The sequence below is a fragment of the Cricetulus griseus genome (assembly GCF_003668045.3).
Source record: "Cricetulus griseus strain 17A/GY chromosome 1 unlocalized genomic scaffold, alternate assembly CriGri-PICRH-1.0 chr1_0, whole genome shotgun sequence".
Lineage (NCBI taxonomy): Eukaryota > Metazoa > Chordata > Mammalia > Rodentia > Cricetidae > Cricetulus > Cricetulus griseus.
In genome coordinates this window covers 59,771,779-59,789,848 of record NW_023276806.1, presented here as the reverse complement: position 1 = coordinate 59,789,848, position 18,070 = coordinate 59,771,779, and the positions used below count along the sequence as shown (strand labels likewise).

Here is an 18,070-nt window from a genome sequence, read left to right as displayed (position 1 = left end):
CGACCTTAGCTTCCTTACTGGTGGGATCACAGGTGTGTGCCTTCATACCTGCTTTGCTGGACTTCTTTTTGTATGTGGTTGTGTGTGTGTGTGTGTGTGTGTGTGTGTGTTGTACGGGTATGTGCATGTGTGTGCAGAGCAGAAGCTGAGTGTTGGGTGTCTTCCTGGATTGTTTCCTATCTATTATTTTTACATTTGTGTGCACGTGTGTGTATGTATCTATGTGTGCCATGGTGCCCATGTAGAGGCTAGAGGACAGTTTGTGCGAGTTTGTTTTCTTCTACCATCTGGGTTCTGGAGCTGAGTTATCAGCCTTGGTGGCAAGCTCCCTTATGCACTGAGCCATCTTCTTGCTGGCCCTCCACCTTATTTATTGAGACAGGGTCTCTCACTGAACCCGAAGCCCATCAAGTTGTCTAGGCTGGCTGGCCAATGCATTTCAGAGACGTGCCCATCTCCAGAGTTAGGGTCACAGGCATCATACCTGGATTTCACTTGGGTACTGACCTTCTGAACTTAGGTTCTCATGCTCGATCAGTAAGTATTTTGCCCAGTAAGTCATCTTGCTGGCCCCTCGATGACTTCCTGATAAGAACTGATACATATAATTTATGATTAATCTCATTTATTTAAGGTTCCTCTCACTGTAAAAATCTGATGAGAGGAGAATATATTGATGGATATGAGTCTATTATAAACAAATTTTACAAAATATGTTAAACTCTGGTGTATCATGGTAGGGCTACACAGAGAAACCCTGTCTTGAAAAACCTAAAAAATAAAACAAAATAAAATAAAAAAAACCTGCAACTTATCCCACTACAAAGAATGCATCCAATCACTTTGTCTTTTTTTTTTTCTTCCCTATCTCTTAGATCTTTTGAGAGGAAGCTGATTTCTGGTTGGGGATATAACTCAGTGGTACAGCAGGTGACTAGTATGTGAAAGATAGATCCCAACACTGCTTTCTTCTGGGTTACTGTCTCTTCATGGTGCTCTCGATGTATGACTCCAGCAAGAAGATGGTTTCATCTACCTGGATCTCACTGGCATCCAACCTGAGGGAAAAAGTGAAAGCATTTGCTTGGGGTTACTGCTCACTAGCATGCTCAAGGTTAGAAGCTGGGCTGGGTGTGGTCATGAAGAATTGCTTATTTATTCCTGAGCATGTGGCAAGAGAGAGAACCAGGAGAGCCTACACTTAAAAGTTTTACTTACAACCATGAGAAAGAAAAGCATATATATGTAAGAGTAGAGGTAAAGCCGGGAGGTGGTGGCGCACACCTTTAATCCCAGCACTCGGGAGGCTGAGGTCCGAGGATCTCTGTGAGTTCTAGACCAGCCTGGTCTACAGAGCGAGTTCCGAAACCATGAGGTGAAGAGTTAGTGCTAATCAGGAAGGGTAACTTTCCCAATCTTATAAAACCAAAGGGGAAAATAAAACCACAGCTTACACCACACTTAATAGTGAAAAACTCAGTTTCCCTCCTTAGATCAGGAACAAAGTCAAAATGTCCTTACAACCTTCTACTGGAAGTCAAGGCAATTAGGCAAGTTAAAAAAAAAAAAAAAGGCAATCAGATTGAAAAGACAGAAGTAAAACTATTCAGAAATGACATAGGAAATCCCTAGGAGCCCATAAAAAATACTAGGATTAATAAATTTACAATTGCCGGAAGGTGGTGACACACACCTTTAGTCCCAGCACTCCAGAGGCAGAGGCAGAGGCAGAGGCAGGCACAAGCCTTTAATAGATCTCAATGAGCTCGAGACCAGTCTAGTTTACAAGAGCTAGTTCCTGGACAGCCTCCAAAGCTATAGAGAAACCCTGTCTCGAAAAAACAAAACAAACAAACAAAATAAATAAAATTACAATTAACAATCCCTGTTAATGAGTAAATGGAAACAAAGATGGGAGTTGTAGGGAGAACAGCTACACAGCTGCAGCTGGCTCTGGAGTGTCTGAACATAGCCTTAATCTGCCCTTTTGGCTTCAGCATTTAACATATGAATTGTGTCTAAGAGTTTCCCAAGGGTACAAAGCCTAAGCAAAACTTGGTTGGGAAAAATCCAGCACACTGTGATATTCCTTAATCAAGAATTTGCATTTGGTATTGTCCATTTGGAAGCTTAGGATGTTTTGGGGATATGGAAATCAACTTGCTAAAGGAGTAAGTTGGAGAACAATAAAAAAGGACCTTTCCTAAGGGAAGGTGTCTCAGTCCCCTACAGGCTGAGTCCTGCAGTTGGAAAGGCTAAAATCATCCTTAAAGTGCCCTGATTGAACCCACACCTGTTCTACAACAGGAAGTATACTGCTATGAAACTATGAAAGGCCTCATGGCACAGCAATGAACTTGGATTTTATATTGTAAAAAGACAAATCAATAAATCATCTCAGCCAGGGGTGGTGGTATACATTGGTAATTCCAACACTTTGGAGGTGTTGGAATCAGTAGATTCAGTTCAAGGCCAGTATGACTATATGAGACCTTTAGTCAAAAAGTGTAACTCCTTCCAAATCAAAGGATGAGCAAACATAAACACAAGCAAGGAAGCCAATAAATCATTTCAACTAGAAGAGTGATGCTGTTACTCACTTCAAAGACAATAAATAACCTGAGGGTTGGGGAGATGGGCCAGAGGGTTAAATTGCTTGCCATCCAAGTGTTAGGACCAGAATACACACAAAATCACACACACACACACACACCTTAAGAGCATTGTGACACATGGTTTGTAGGATCAGGTTACTGCAAAGCTCTAGGCAAGAGGCAACAAAGGACCAAGATGAAACGCCAGACTTGAGGCTGAAGTAAAGTTCTTAGTACTTGGTGAATGACAGTATAGAAAGGAAGCATGATGGCCTCAGAATGGCTACTTAGAAAAACAGGTTGAATATTTTTTTTTTTTTTGGGGGTGGGGGGGAGACGGGGTCTTTCTATATAGCCCTGGCTGACATGGAACTCACTATGTAGACCAGGCTGGCCTCGAACTCATTGAGATCTATTAAAGGATTGTGCTGCCATGCTTGGTAGATTCAATTCTTTTAATTAGGCTAGGAAAGATGATGCTGAGATTAGGTTTGCTCACTGAATCGGAGGAGCGCAGGCTGTGAAGCACAGGCTGTGAAGCACACTTGTTTGAAAGGCATCGTCAAGTACAGTATGAATTCCCACCACTTACTTGTTAACGTTGCGTTTCAGAGTCTCCAGCTGCTGGCGCTCAGGGGCTGTGATCATCTCCTCTATCTCCTGAAGCTGCACCTCCTCTGCACCCGTGGCCTGCATTGATGCAATGATCGCTTCTACCCGCTGAGACTTTTCTAGTAGCCGCCTATCAGACAGACAAAACTGTGAGGTGTGTCCTTAACTTTGAGATTCTCTTGTACTCTATTCCAGAGGTCCAGGTCCCTCCTTTCCATGTTTCATCTAAAGACACTGTCCATAACTTAATCACAAATAGAACCTTGTTCTTGAAACTTGAACTCTGGGGTCAAGCACATGCCTCATAAATTTGCAAAATTATTTAATTGGGGGTATAGTCAACAAGTGTTAACTAAGGCATGGCTATGCCAACCCAAACCTATGACTCAATGCAACTATACTGTGTACTGGGCTACTGTTTTCTTTTCTTTTCTTTTCTTTTCTTTCTTTCTTTCTTTCTTTCTTTCTTTCTTTCTTTCTTTCTTTTTTTGGTTTTTCGAGATGGTTTCTCTGTGGCTTTGGAGGCTATCCTGGAACTCACTTTGTAGACCAGGCTGGTCTCGAACTCACAGAGATCCTTGTGCCTCAGCCTCCCAAGTGCTAGGACTAAAGGCGTGCATCAGCACTGCTTGGCCTACTGTTGCCATTTTTATAGCAAGTTTTCCCTCAGGCTTTGGACCTTGAAAAATGTAAATGAATGTGTTGGGGCCCACAGGTACCAGGTAAAGGAGAAGGGACACCATGTATTCTCAAAGTGTTTTAGTTATTGGTTCAGTGGAAAAAATAGTATAAAAAAAGAGATGTCTGACAGATTGGGGTGGGGGGAAGAGTGTAGATGACCCAGTGGAGAAGAGTTCACTCACTTGTTCTCTTTCGTTTCAAATTGCCGCCTTTCTATCAAGTTGGCTATGCTCTGAGGAGAGAGAACACAGACTAGAAATGTGAACAGTTCTAAGTGGCGTGGAGTGGGCAAGGGAGGTGGGAGGGTGAGGCCATCTGTGAGGGACGGAGAAAGCCCGAATTCTGTTACCTTATAGCACCTGTGCAACAGCATCCTGGCAGCCGACAGTACATTCACCGTGTACAGATAGAAGGTCCTGGATGGGGCATGGTCTGGGGTTTTAGGAATTTCCTGTATGTCCACAGAAATAAAGAGAAATTGTTCTTTGGAACTGGCAAAGTAAACACCCATCCACTGGCACAGTCAGCCCTCATGTTTACTGACACTTCTTTCTTCCCTAGGCAATCAATAGTGATGTTTATGACATAATCACCACATGAAGCAGGCTGCCTGGCTTCCTATTTTTCTATCAGCATCCTGAAAGAAAGGAAAGGCTTCTAATATTTACTGAATAAACTCTACACATGCCAGGAGGATTGTATTTGATTTTCATAATACCTTACTTATTAATAATTGAGACAGTGTAACACTGCATAGCTATGATGGCCTCAAATTTTCAATCCTCCAGCCTTAGTTTCCCAAGTACTGGGTACACACTACCACAGTTGGCCTAAACAACACTGTTTTTGTTTGTTTGATTTTTATTTATTTTTTTTTTTGGTGTTTTGAGACAGAGTTTCTCTGTAGCTTTGGAGACTGTCCTGGAACTCACTCTGTAGACCAGGCTGGCCTTGAACTCAGAGACCCTCGTGCCTCAGCCTCCCAAGTGCTGGGATTAAAGGCAAGTGCCACCACCACCAGGCCCTGCACTGTTCTTATCTCATCATTCACCACCATTTTACAGACATGGAAATGATGGTAGTTGACTTGCTTGGTGAATTGATCCATTCAATCTGCTTCCTCAACAGAGTTCCCCAACATAAGTTCTACAAGGGTCCAAGATACGCTGAATGAGTTATTAAAGATTTAAGGCTCTCAGAAGGTCAGGAGTAATGGGCTGGGGGCTGAAAAGGGCAGGAAAGTTACAGCCTAGAGCTGATTTCTTGGTGTGCTCTGCCTGTCTCTCTTACTAGGCCAGATAAACTCTACATGATTCTTCATGGATTTGCTATGTCTGTGTTAATCCTTTTTTTCTGTTTCAGAGGTGGCTGTAGTGTCTGTCTTGGGAACCCAAAGTAACTTCCTTAGGAGGTTTTCCTGCCTTGGTCAGGCTTGCCGCTCGGCAGGCAATAAAGCTGTGGCTACCTGGAGTGATATGAAGTTCTCTGAGAGCATCTTATACAGCATATCCTTTGCCTCCTTTGCAGGAATCATGGCAAAGTCCTCCACCTGCTTCTGCTCCAGGTGTTTCTTCTGCAATACCAGACGGAATATTCTGGCACAGCGAGACCCGAATCTGGGAAGGAACAAAGAAACACATGGTATATTTATCTCAGAGTGTGGATGTACTATTCCATATGTGGGGTCAGGAGCAGAGGGGGACAGCAGTCAAGAGTCCTTTCATAGCTTCAGAAGTTGGTGATGGCACTGTTAATCATAACTTGTCACCAAATGCCCACTCCTTTGAGGGCCACGGCTCTTGTATTACAGAGCTTTAGGATGGCTGGTTAATTTACTAACTAGGAATTAGTTTTACAGAGAAGAATAGTTTCACTGGAAGATGAAAGTGTGCATGGCAAAGTATACCATAAAAACCAAATTACCTGTTAAATGGCGTGCGGCTAGAAAGTGTTTGAGTCCAACCCCAATCAGAGAGCCTCTTACCTCTCCTGGATGACAGACTCCAGAGTCGCGGTGGCTAGGGAGGCCAATGCCTTATGGAGGTCTTTATTGTAGAGGTTAAGGGCATTCAGTAATGTTTGGCCTGGTCATTGTGACTTAGTTTTATGACTAAATTCCAAGTTTATAACTAAAAATTAAATAATTTTTGCTCTTCACAATTCATGTATAATATAAGTATATTAACATTTGCAAGGATTTTACTTAAGTAAACTTATTTCTTAATTTTACTTTATGTGCATTGGTGTTTTACCTGTATGTGTGAGGGTGTCAGACCTTGGAGTTACAGTTGTGAGCTTCCATGTGGGTGCTGGGAATTGAACCTGGGTCCCCTGGAAGAGTAGTCAGTGCTTTTAAGCACTGAGCCATCTCTCCAGCCTCTCCCCCCTTTTTTGAGACAGTATCTTACTATGTATCCCAGACTGACTTTGAACATTCAACTTTTCTGTCTCGGTCTCCAAGCTGCTCTGATTATAAGCACTGACCATCATACTCCCTTTCCCCAGCTCTCTGCCTCACCTCTCCCACCTTCTTCTTTCTCTGTTGCAGGGCTGCTGGTCTGGCCCAGAGCCTTGTACATTGTGAGTGAGGCGCTACCGAATGATGGCAGTCCCGGGCTGTTTTGATTTTCATTAATGTAACTCACTGAAAGTTCACAGAAAATTAATAGAAAGTTATTTCAACTTTTGAAGTTGTTTAGTTATATTAGGGATCAGAAAACTCCTTTCCTGGGGTGGCACATGCTTCTAATCCCAGCACTTGGGAGGTAGAGGCAGGAGGATCAGGGGTTCAGTGCTAACAACTAGGCTACACAGTGAGTTCAAGGTCAGCCTGGGCTACATGAGACTATTTCAATGAAAAAAAAAAAAAAAAAAAACAGAAAACAAAAAACAATCTTTTCTAGGTCACCCTTCTGCTTCCAAACTCAGGGGTTCTGACAGAACAGACAATTGACAAGGATACTGATGACATACATTCCTCCACCACTGTCGCCAGACTTTCCAATAAACTCTAGCTGTAAAAAAGAAAGAGTAAATGATGTTAGTTGAATGTAAAGTCCAGTGATTCTGCTTGCCGTGGAGCAAATCTGGCCAAGCATCTGAAGCAGGTAGTTTCTGCTGAATGATGGGGACTTTGTCTGGGATGCCTAAGTAGACAAGAAGGCTACAGGAGAATATTAGGATTTAGTGGCAGAGATAAATTTTAACTAGACCAAGAGGGTGAGGAGACTTACTGGGTCATCAGCCAGCAGTGTGAGGTACTGATCAAGGACTTGCTTAGAGATGTTATAGCTGCCAGGCAGGGACCTGAAGATCTGTGAACAAACAGAAGAGGATTCTGGAAGTGGGGCCTGGGAATGCAGAACTGCTAACACGACTGAAACCAGATGTCCTAATGTTAGATTTCAAAACATAAAAATGTCTAAAAATATTCATATATCATTGTTTATAAGAGTAAAACAAAGGCCAAGGGGGTGAGCCTCTTTAATCATAGAACTTGAGAGGCAGAGGCAGGTGGATCTCTGAGTTTGGAGCCAGCCTGGTCTACAGAGTGTGTTCTAAATAGTCAGTGCTGCATAGTCAGACCCTGACAGAAACAGAGTAAAATAAGAAACAACCCAAATGTCTACTAATAAGTAATTAATTAAAGGAAAGTACAACCAAGTACAGTGGTGCATATCTGCAGTTAATACCAGCTATCCCAGAGGCTGAGACGGGAAGACTGTGGGTTGTTGTGTAGCCAAAGTCTCCAAAGTTAAACTTTCCATTCCAGAGGGAGGCTCTTAAGACTCTGGAAGCTAAAACTTACAAGGCTCAAGAAACTCATGAAATTTACAAGGGTCAAATTTACAAGGGTCAAAAACTCAGAAAGCAGGGCCTTTAATCATAGCATAGGGAAACAGAGGCCAGCCTGGTCTACAGAGCAAGTTCCAGACCAGGCCCTGTCCAAACAAATCAACCAACTACAAAAACTTAGAAATAATATAAAGTATAATAACAAGACTTAAGTAAGTGTAATTATAAAAGTAATAGAAATGTAATGTCTAAAATGCTAAGGCTTTCATGAGAAAGGCCAGTCTAGCTTTGAACTCCTGAACTCAAGCAATCCTCAGCATCTTTCTAAACAGGTAAAATTCATGCATGTGCCAGCACACCTGGTACTTAGATTCTTAAAACAATTAGAAATATGTTGTACTTGACAGATATTTAACTATAATAATGGCTTAACACTTTTTTTGAGACAGGGTTTCTTTGTGTAGCCCTGGCTGTCCTAGGACTTGCTTTGTAGACCAGCTTGGCCTTGAACTCAGAGATTCACCTGCCTTTGCCTCCTGAGTGCTGGGATTAAAGGCATGTGCCACCATGCCTGTTTTTTTTTTTTTCCTAATTCCCTTATTCATATATATGTTTTGCCTGCATGAACGTATGACCAGTGTGTAAACAGCAACCAATGAAGTCAGAAGAGGGAGTAAGATCCCTTTGAACTGGAGTTACAGACTGTTGTGCCCTGTCTTGTGTGAGCTGAGAATTGAGCCTGGGTCCTCTGGAAGAGCAGTCAAGTGCTCTCAACCACTGAGCCATCTCTCCCACCCCCATTGCTTAACATTTTAAAAAGCTGGATCCTAAGTGGCCAAACAGTCTTGTGCTTACCATTTCCAAGAAATCTTTGCCCTATTCCAACAACAGAAACTCCTTTTCGCCTCCAAAGCACAGGTATCAACACAACCCTACAAGTTATTTCTAATAACTGTTATAATACCTATGTTTATCAGAGAGCTAGCACAAAAACAGCTAAACCAGGAGTGGTGGTGGTGCAGACCTCTAAGTGAAGCACCGGGGAGCAGAGGCAGGTGGGTCTCTGTGATTTCAGGGATAGTAGGGCAACCTAGGAAGTTCTAGGACAGTCAGGGTTACATTGAAAGACCAAAACAAAAACCCAAACACAGCACAACAAAACAAAAACAAACAAACAAAAAAAAAAAAAAAAAAAGAAAAGAAACAAAAAGGAAATTGAAGTGTACCTCATTGGAGGACAGGGGCTGGGTAAATGGGGCACCCGAGGGAGTGGTTATCTCACTCATCCGGAGCATTGTCCGCACAATCTCGCTACTTGTCTGGAAAGGAAACAAGAATTCAGAATTCACTGTTGATGCCTCTGAGCCGCTGGCCACAGCTAACAACCACCTGAATAATTGACCTTACTTCTTGCTCAACACTGGCTGAACCACTTAGATGTTACCTGGTCCATTCGGTTTGCAACTGCGCTCACAATTGCTTGGTCACGGAAGTGCTGGTGGAATCTGTCAAGGTTGACTTGCCAATAAATCCCATCGTCTGGAATGGGCTGAGGTGAGAAAAGGATTAGAGAGAAACATTGAAATACAGTGCAGGGGCTGCAGAGATGGCTCAGAGGTTAAGAACACTGACTGTTCTTCCAGAAGTCCTGAGTTCAATTCCCAGAAACCACATGGTTGCTACTTCAGATTGTGTTCTCTCACTGGGTCTTGGGATCCAGATCACATCTGTAACGTGATCTGGTGCCCTCTTCTGGCACCACTGTATACATGACAAATAAATAAATAAATCTTAAAAAAAAAAATTAAAAGAAACACAATGCAGTTTTCTAGTAAGCTTAGATGTTAAAGTTCCATTTGTTTTGAGATACTGTAGCAATTAAATGGGTTAAGAGAAAAGGAAATCAAGAGTGTGAACTAGTGAGTGTGTCCTGACACATTCACTTCAAGTCCCCTGAATTCAACATCTTCCTTCTCCCTGGTAATTCCTCTCCATTACCCTCAAATCTCTCACCTGACACCTCCCTTACTCTCTGCAGATGACTTTCTCCTTGATGTCACAGGAAGAATAGAAGCCAGAACTCATCCAACATTGTGAAAACCACCTCCTTTCCTTTTTCCCTCTCTCCCAGGAAAATGCTTGTCTTTTTACCTAAGGGCATTGGCCACAATGCTACTTCAGATTGTGTTCTCTTACTGGGTCTTGGGATCCAGATCACATTTGCTTCCTGTCCTTTAAACTTGCAGACTTTCCTTTTTTACTTTCTTCTCATCAGCTTTTACCCTGTTTGTCCCTTTCTAGAAGATTTCCCCTTCCTTCCTTCCTTCCTTCCTTCCTTCCTTCCTTCCTTCCTTCCTTCCTTCCTTCCTTCCTTCCTTCTTTCCTTCCTCCCCTGCTCAAGTCTCTTTCTAGAAGGATTTCCCTCCAACCCCTTTCCTCCCTCCTTTCCTTTTCTTCCTAGCTATACTTTCTGGCTTTACTCAACCTATCTTCACTTCTATATGAAATTTCAGTTGTTACTGGAATTCCAGTCCCACTATTGTTCACAAGGGCCTTCTTTTTTTTTTTTTTTTTTTTTTTTTTTTTTTCCCCCGAGACAGGGTTTCTCTGTGGCTTTGGAGGCTATCCTGGAACTAGCTCTAGTAGACCAGGCTGGTCTTGAACTCACAGAGATCCACCTACCTCTGCCTCCCGAGTGCTGGGATTAAAGGTGTGGGCCACCAATGCCCGGCTCTTATTTGACTTTTTTTGAAGTATGTGGCATAATTGGACATTTTCTCAACTTACCTCCTAAGTACAGGGACTAGAGCTTTGTGACACCATGCTACTTTTTTATTTTGAGACAGAGTCTTTCTACATAGCCCCGGCTATCTGGGAACTTACCTCCAACTCACAGAGGTCCACCTGCCTCTGTGCCTGCCTCTGTCTCCTGAGTGCTGGGATTAAAGGCATGTGCCACCACAGCACAGCATAACATTTCTTTCTTTAATTCATGTTATGTATGTGTGTCTGCCAAGGTGGCCAGAAGGTGTTGGCTTTCTTGGAGCTAGAATTATAGACACAGGGGCTAGGAGTCACACTCTGACCCTCTGGAAGAATAGGAGGTGCTCTTAACCGCTATCACATCTTTCTAGACCATAGGCATCTACTTTTGTTAACTTTTTGAGTCAGAGTCTCTCCCTGGGTTTGAGGGCCAGGATGGCTGGTAAGCCCCAGGGACTCTCCTGTGATTTTTGGGTCGGGCCATATCCATAGTCTGAAGATTAACATTTGCAGATCACATTTGTAGATTTTAATAGTCTTTAGCTTGGCTTTCTTCTTTTTTTTAGACAGGGTCTCATGTAGCTCTAGCTAGCAAGGAACTTACTATATAACTGAGGGGGACCATGAACTCCTATTGGCTTCAGTGCGTATGTGCACAGGCACGGGTACCAACACACGTGCACAGAACCCCCTCTACACACACAAAGAGACAACATGGTCTCTTAGACTAGGGATATAACAGGAATGGTAAGAAATAGCTAGATAGGAGGTAATTTTGGAAACTGGGCTAATAGGGATTAGTGAGATAGAAGAATTTCAAGGAATTTTGCCTAAACTCACGGCAGTAGGCATCTGTCACTAAGAAAAGGCAGCTTAGAAGGGGGCAGGTCTATGGGTATGAGAAATCAATTATTCTGTGTTGGCTATGCTACTTTCTTTTTCTGGAGTGTATGTGCTTAATTCTATGTCTATGTACGAGTGTATGATGTGCGTATGCATGTGTGGGAGTATGTGTGCTATAGCATGGGTGTGGAGGTCAGAGGACAACTTCAGGGGTCAATCCTCGAATTCTATCTTGGCTTGAGTCAGGGTATCTTTGCTTCTTTATATAGCAGGATAGCTGGCCTGTGAGCTTCTGGAAACTCTAGGTCTTGTCTCCTACCTCGCCTTAGGAACACCTAGATTATAGTTGTCTGCTACCACAACTAGCTCTAAGTAGGTTCTAGGGACTAGAACTTAGTTCCTCATGCTTGTGCAGCAATTGCTTTACCCACTGAATTACTGCCCCAGCTCTTAGCCATAATTTTGAGATTTACTTATTTATTTTTCAAAGATAGGGACTCCTTAAGTAGTAGGCTAGCCTTGAATTTGCAGCAATCCTCCTGTGTCAGCCTCTTTAGTGCTGGGATTACAAGGCATGCACCACCACAACTGGCTTATGTTCTTTAGCATCTTTATAGGGGTGCTGATAGGGTATTATAACAGTTCAGGCTTAAATGCATCTTTCTAAACTTAATGCCTCACCACTAGTCCTCATAGGTCTATGTGTTCCCGCCATACTGAAAATCTTGAACTTTATCTAGGTTCTCTCTTTTCATTTGTTTGATGTTTTTTTTTTTTTTTCTGTTTTTTTTTGAGGAGGGGGAGGGGCAAGGATAACCTAGAACTTCTGATTCTCTTGCCTGTACCTTCTGAGTGCTGGGATTATAGTTGTGCACCACCACTTATGGTTTGTTTGAGATAGGGTCTCACTATGTAGCTCTGGCTGTCCTGGAACTCACTATGTAGACCAGATTGGCCTCTGACTCACAAAGATCTGTTAGTCTCTGCCTTCTAAGCGTTTCGATTAAAGACATGGGTTATCACACTGGGTATTACTTCTGGTTTTATTTGGTACTGGGGAATCAAACCCAAGGCCTCATGCATGCCAGGCAAGCTATCTACCAACTGGGCTACACCCCTGGCCAAAGTCTCTCTTTCTCTCTCTCTTTTCAAGACAGAGTTTCTCTGTGTAGCCTTGGCTGTCCTGGGACTTGCTCTGTAGACTAGGTTGGCCTTGAATTCATAGAGATCTGCCTGCCTCTGCGTACCCAGTGCTGGGGCTAAAGGGATGCAAAAACACACCCAGCTCTACTCCCTCCTTTGTATAAATCAGTACCATTATTCAGTGAAACAACTTAAGCCTCAGAAGGGAATGAAACATTCCTTCTACAAAGCCCCTCCCCTCTCAGGAGTTCTCAATGCTCCTTAGTAAAAAGAGGGCCTGTGAGAAGAGGGCAGAGATGGTGTGGTAGCATTGTTTCCATTGGTCTATTCCTGACGAACACTTACTGAAGTTCATAATCCTACTTCTTCTTAGTCAGGAGCACTGAGGTTCTGTTGGAACTTGTTATCTGAGGGCGATCCCTGGACTGCTAATCAGGAAGCCCCATTACCTCTTTGTTATCTGTGTGTTTTGGTTTCTTGGCCTTGGGCTCTCCAGAAGCATCTTCGTCAGATGATCTCCTCCTCTTACCTTTTCCTGACAAATAAAATATTGAACAACTAGACTATATATCATATGATGACAGGAAATAAAGCCCAAATACATTTGTAGCTGCCTCAAGTTAAGAGTTGGTTAGGAGACTGAGGATATCATCTAAAATTCAGTATGTTTAAAAAAATCCAGTCATGAAGTTGAGTTCCAGGACAGCTGGAGCTACATAGTGAGAACCTTACTTGGAAAAAAAAAAAAACAGAACAAAACAAATAAAAACCCACCACAAAAACAAAAAAGCCAACCAAAAGAAAAGAAAATTCTGGGGCTGGAGAGACAGATGGCTCAGTGGTTAAGAGCACTGGCTGCTCTTCCAGAGGACCCAGGCTCAATTCCCAGCACCCACATAGCAGCTCATAATTGTCTGTAACCTCTGTTTCGGGGGATCAGACACCCTCACACAGACATACATGCAAGTAAAACACCAATGCACATAAAATAAAAATAAATTATATATATATATATATAAAAAAAGAAAATCCATAGTCTTTGATCTCAAACTGCTTCTCCTCCTATGCTTCCTTTCAGTGAATGGTACCATCGTGCTCCCATGGGTGCAAATCAGACACACAGATGTCACTCTTGACACTTATCTTCTTACTGCTCCTATATCTACTTTTTCACTAGTCTGTCTCTATTTACCTTTGCCCTGTCCTTTCAGCCTTTATTAGACAATTTACAATGTAAATCAGATCATGTCATTTCCTGCTTAAAACCAGAGTAGTCTCCCTTTGCTCTTAGGTTAAAGACCAGGCATTCTACACGGCCTTGTTTACCTCGTCCCTCCACTCTCTAGCCTTTTCTCAAGCTTCTCTGAACTTTGCTCACCTTGCTTCTACACTGACCTTTCACTTTCTCCAATGCTCTTATTTCTTCTTATTATTACACACTAGTTTTAAAAATACCCATCTTCTATCGCCTTACTGGTAGGTCCTACTTCTTCATCAAGATCCAGATCAAGTTGGGTGGTGGTGGCGCACGCCTTTAATCCTAGCACTCAGGAGGCAGAGGCAGGCTGTGAGTTCGAAGCCAGCCTGGTCTAGAGAGATACACAGAGAAGCCCTATACCCTGTCTTGAAGGAAAAAAAAAAAAAAAAAAAGATCCAGATCAAATTGGACTTTCTCAGAAAAACATAAGCTGTTACCCATTGCACAAACCCATTCCTCCATACCTGGCTTCTCCATAGTTCTTATCACAGTATGTGACATATCTATGTGACTGCTATCTTGGGAATGGATCATGAGTTTTCCATTATTATGTACTACAACGACTTTCTCCATAGTCCTTAACACAAGTGTGTGACATACCTATATGACTGGTATCTTCTGGGAAGGGATCATGGGTTTTCACATTATTACGTACTACAATAACTGGCACACACCAAGTAACTGGTAAACAATCAGGTATTCATTCACCTAACAATCAGTGAAGAAGAATCCAGAATTAGGGCAAATGGTAGTTCCAGGATGAAAATTCCTTACCTATCAAGCTCAGTTTAGGAACTAGGTACATGTCCTTTTCATTAATGACAAGGGTTGGGGCAGGTGGTGGTGGCCCAGGGTCAGAATCGCCAGTGGCAGGAACCAGGGGACAGCGCTGTACGAAGTGAGTATCTGCCAGTCGCACAAATGCATTTGATACCTCAGCATAGTCCATGGTCTTGCCATCTGTATAACAGGGGGAGAGAGGCAGGTGAGATGGCCTAAGAAGATGGAGAAGCCAGCCAATCTGTGCTTTTTCTAAGAGCTGTAGATCCAGTACTGACCCTCCATGGTCTCTGTGAGTCGATCTGCTACTTTCTTCACAACAGCTGACATTGTCATTTTGCCATTCAACAGGAGCTCTTCAACAATCAGCTCTCCAGTGTCACTGTACAGCGTTTTGGTAGTATAGATGTACCGAGGATACCTAAGCATTCGCAATACCCGGCTACACTGGGCTTCATACTCCACAACACTGCGTTTATGCACACGATAGATCACGAGGTTATGGTGGATGAGGACACAAAGAGCTTTTTTCACCTAGATAGGACCCAGAAAAAAAGAGAAGAAAGACATGGAGCTATGTAGTTCATTACTGCTGGCAATGCCACCCACCCCCAACAGCCTAGTAAGCAACATATCACTAGCCAAGAGACTTCTGAATCTTTTTATAATTTTTAATTTTTTTAAAGCAACTAGGTCTGAGTTGAAACAATACAGGTCCATCTGAACAGGCCCTGCCCCTTGTCTGCTCCAAGGACTCCTGTGTCTACAATGTCTGCAGCTAAACTTATCCCTAGGTCCCAGGACAGGGGACCCAGGGCCCATGAGCAGCAGGACTTGTTGTGGCAGCCATCTGGGCCAGTTCCTGCCATGACAGGACAGGGACTGAATTTGACTTGACTGCACATAGAATCTTACTTCCTCTATGTGTTAGTGTAGCTCGTAAGAATCAAATATCAATGGAAGAAATCAAGATAATTCCTTGCTATGATGTTCACATTATCCCCGATCTCTATCTGGTTTCTTGTGGTTTTTTTTGCTTTTGTTTTTCAAGACAGGGTTTTTCTGTGTTGTCCTGGAACTCACGGAGATCCCCTTGCCTCTGCCTTCCGAGTGCTGTGATTAAAGGCGTGTGCTACCACTACCCAGCTAATTTTCTCTTTTGAATCAGGGTCTCATGGAGCCCAAGGTAAGCTGAGGATGACCTTGAACTTCTGAGCTTCCTCCTCTCAAGTGCTGGGATCATAAACATAAATCATCACACCCAGTTTTATGTTGTGTTAGAGACCAAACCAGGACATCCTACATGCTAGTTACCCTACCACCTGAGCTACATCCTCAGCCAGGATCATGATAAAAATCTCTATCACAATTCTTTACCCATTTTTCCTATCATTTTTATTCCTTAAAGGCAGAATTAGATAGTAGACTTACTGTGAATAAATGAGTGTGACATGGGAAGAACAAATATTACTTACACAGCAAAGAGAAGCTAGGAACATTCTGAGAAGCAGTATTCTGGGGCCTAAGTACAATACCATGCCCCCACCCCACCCCATAGTGGTTCTGATCATAGGGCAGGCTTTCTCTTTTTCTGTTTTCCAGGGGAAGGAGTACCATTGTTAAAATGTGACTGAAGGAAATGAATTAAAGAAGTTAAAGAGAGCGAAGGGTGTTGGTGGCGCACGCCTTTAATACCATTGCCCGGGAGGCAGAGGCAGGCGTGAATTCGAGGCCAGCCTGGTCTATAAAGCGAGTTCTAGGACAGACTCCAAAACAATACAGAGAAACCCTGTCTCGGGAAAAAAAAAAAAAAAAAAGTTACAGAGAACAAACTGGTGCTATCTAAACATACCTGATCCAGTGATGTTCCCGTGTCATGGGCAATTACTCTAAGAGGCTGGCTGCCAGTTCTGATTAGGTGGACTCCAATTTTTTCTACAATCTCACCAAAATGCTCTTGCAGCAATAAAGAACACAGTTTAATTTCTGCTTGAGTCATTGTGCTTGGAGCCTTAGAACTAGGAAAGAACAACAACATAAATTCACATATTTTTTCTGGAAGGCAACTTGACAATACACATCAAAACCTTAAACTCCCGAATGTATTTGCCTTAATACTTTAATTTGGGCACCTTAATTCCAAGGAAATAACAACTAAAAAACATGTCATTAGTTCTCTTCATAATATTGGCACTGACATACTAAAACAGTCCATCAATAAATTATAGTATAACCTTAAATGGGCATACACTATGCCAATATTTTAAATGACTGCACAATATAACTAGCACAAAATTGTTATGTGTTGTAATAGAAGTAATTGCAATGGCTGGGTATGCTGGTGTACACTTCTAGCAACCAGGAGGCAGAAACAAAAGAATCAATAGTTCTAGACCAACGTGGGGTACCAAGTGAGTTCAAAGCCAGCCTGTGTTAGACTGGTGGGTGATTCACCTGCCCATCAAAACAAGACTGGAAGACTAGACATCAGACATATTTTCTAAAGCCAGGTATGGTGGTGTACATGTCTGTGGTTTAGCAACTGGGATGTGAAGGTAGGAGGAAGGCCTGGGGTTCAAAATTACATATTGAGTTTAAGGCCAGCCTGGCTACATGAGAGCCTGTTTCAAAAAAAAAGCCATTTTCCCCTTTATCCTATTTATTTTTATGAGAGTATGTTTGGTTTCCTTATCTTTAAAGTCTGGATTAATGTGGGTGTGGCGACCCCCATCTGTAATCCCAGCACTAAAGCAGGACTGCCATAAATTCAAGGCCCACCTGGGCTACACAATAAATACCAACCGAGTGAGACCTCTAAATGAAGGGGAGAGGGGATGCAAATGACTTGTAAAAATCTGTAATAGATACAAATAACTAAGGTTCACCGCTCTGTGGAAGTACAAAGTATCGTTCCCGAGCCATCAACCACAATTTAGAAGCGAAGTAAAGAGCTTCTCAGCAGGGTGTTTCAATTAGAAGTTATGTTCTAATAACTTGAGAACCATATTAAATTTCCACACCTTAACAAATGAGACGCAAGCAGAAATGGATGCAGTTGCTTTACGAATTACCTCCCTATCACAAGCTGTGCCTGCCACTATTCATCTATTTTCCCAACGCTTTAGTACCTAAGTCTTTGTCCCTCTTGCCACGATGTCGCAGGGGAGACTATTTCACTTATCCGCCCTTCTTTGGAGAAACATCCCTAGATCAGTTGCCATCCTTGAAAAGCATTTCCAAGGCGCCTGGCTCCTTTCCCGTCATGCAAGTTCCTGTTCCGGACTTCGTTTCTTGGCCCTGAGTCAGGGCCTCCACATTCCGGCGGCGTTCCTCACTAACCTCAGGGTCAGTGCTAATTTAGAAGCTCCAAATGCTCTCTCTCCTCTCCTCCGGAGACTAGCAGCCTAAGCTCAGAGGCAGCCCACCGCCCCTTCTGGAAAGCGGAGCGCCATACCCAGGCGGACGCGGAAGGGCTCAGAGCAGGGACCGTTCTAGCCGGCAGTGTCGGTGGTTTCCGGGGACGCTCTCTCTTTCCTCTCGGTGGAAGGCTGGAGGACCGGCCGGGGGCTGTCTGAGGTGCTGGCGGGCGGTCTCTTCTCCT

The 18,070-nt window shown here is 43.1% G+C and overlaps 1 protein-coding gene, 1 long non-coding RNA gene and 1 other non-coding gene across 4 annotated transcripts; 1 reads left to right on the top strand and 2 right to left on the bottom strand.

Moving 5' to 3' along the window:
* Nucleotides 1-608: 608 nt before the first annotated feature.
* Polr3c (RNA polymerase III subunit C) lies at nucleotides 609-17,947 on the bottom strand. 2 transcript variants are annotated; one of them, XM_027393723.2, is made up of 15 exons: nucleotides 17,809-17,947; nucleotides 16,322-16,487; nucleotides 14,748-15,003; nucleotides 14,464-14,649; nucleotides 12,881-12,966; nucleotides 9,127-9,231; nucleotides 8,909-9,001; nucleotides 7,121-7,201; nucleotides 6,850-6,901; nucleotides 5,872-5,932; nucleotides 5,353-5,503; nucleotides 4,237-4,338; nucleotides 4,070-4,119; nucleotides 3,187-3,336; nucleotides 609-1,058 (listed from the first exon to the last, which is right to left on the bottom strand). In XM_027393723.2, the coding sequence occupies exons 2-15, from the start codon at nucleotides 16,466-16,468 to the stop codon at nucleotides 977-979; spliced, it is 1,602 nt and encodes a 533-aa protein (XP_027249524.1). In that variant the 5' UTR covers nucleotides 16,469-16,487; nucleotides 17,809-17,947; the 3' UTR covers nucleotides 609-976. The 2 variants fall into 2 exon arrangements, with proteins under 2 accessions (XP_027249524.1, XP_027249523.1); XM_027393722.2 differs by having other exon boundaries at nucleotides 17,598-17,940.
* Nucleotides 5,417-6,574, top strand: LOC118239189. The gene is made up of 2 exons (XR_004771783.1): nucleotides 5,417-5,528; nucleotides 6,436-6,574. It is a non-coding gene; the product is annotated as an uncharacterized LOC118239189 (long non-coding RNA).
* LOC113833227 lies at nucleotides 15,236-15,371 on the bottom strand. The gene has a single exon (XR_003480794.1). It is a non-coding gene; the product is annotated as a small nucleolar RNA SNORA5 (small nucleolar RNA).
* Nucleotides 17,948-18,070: the final 123 nt, after the last annotated feature.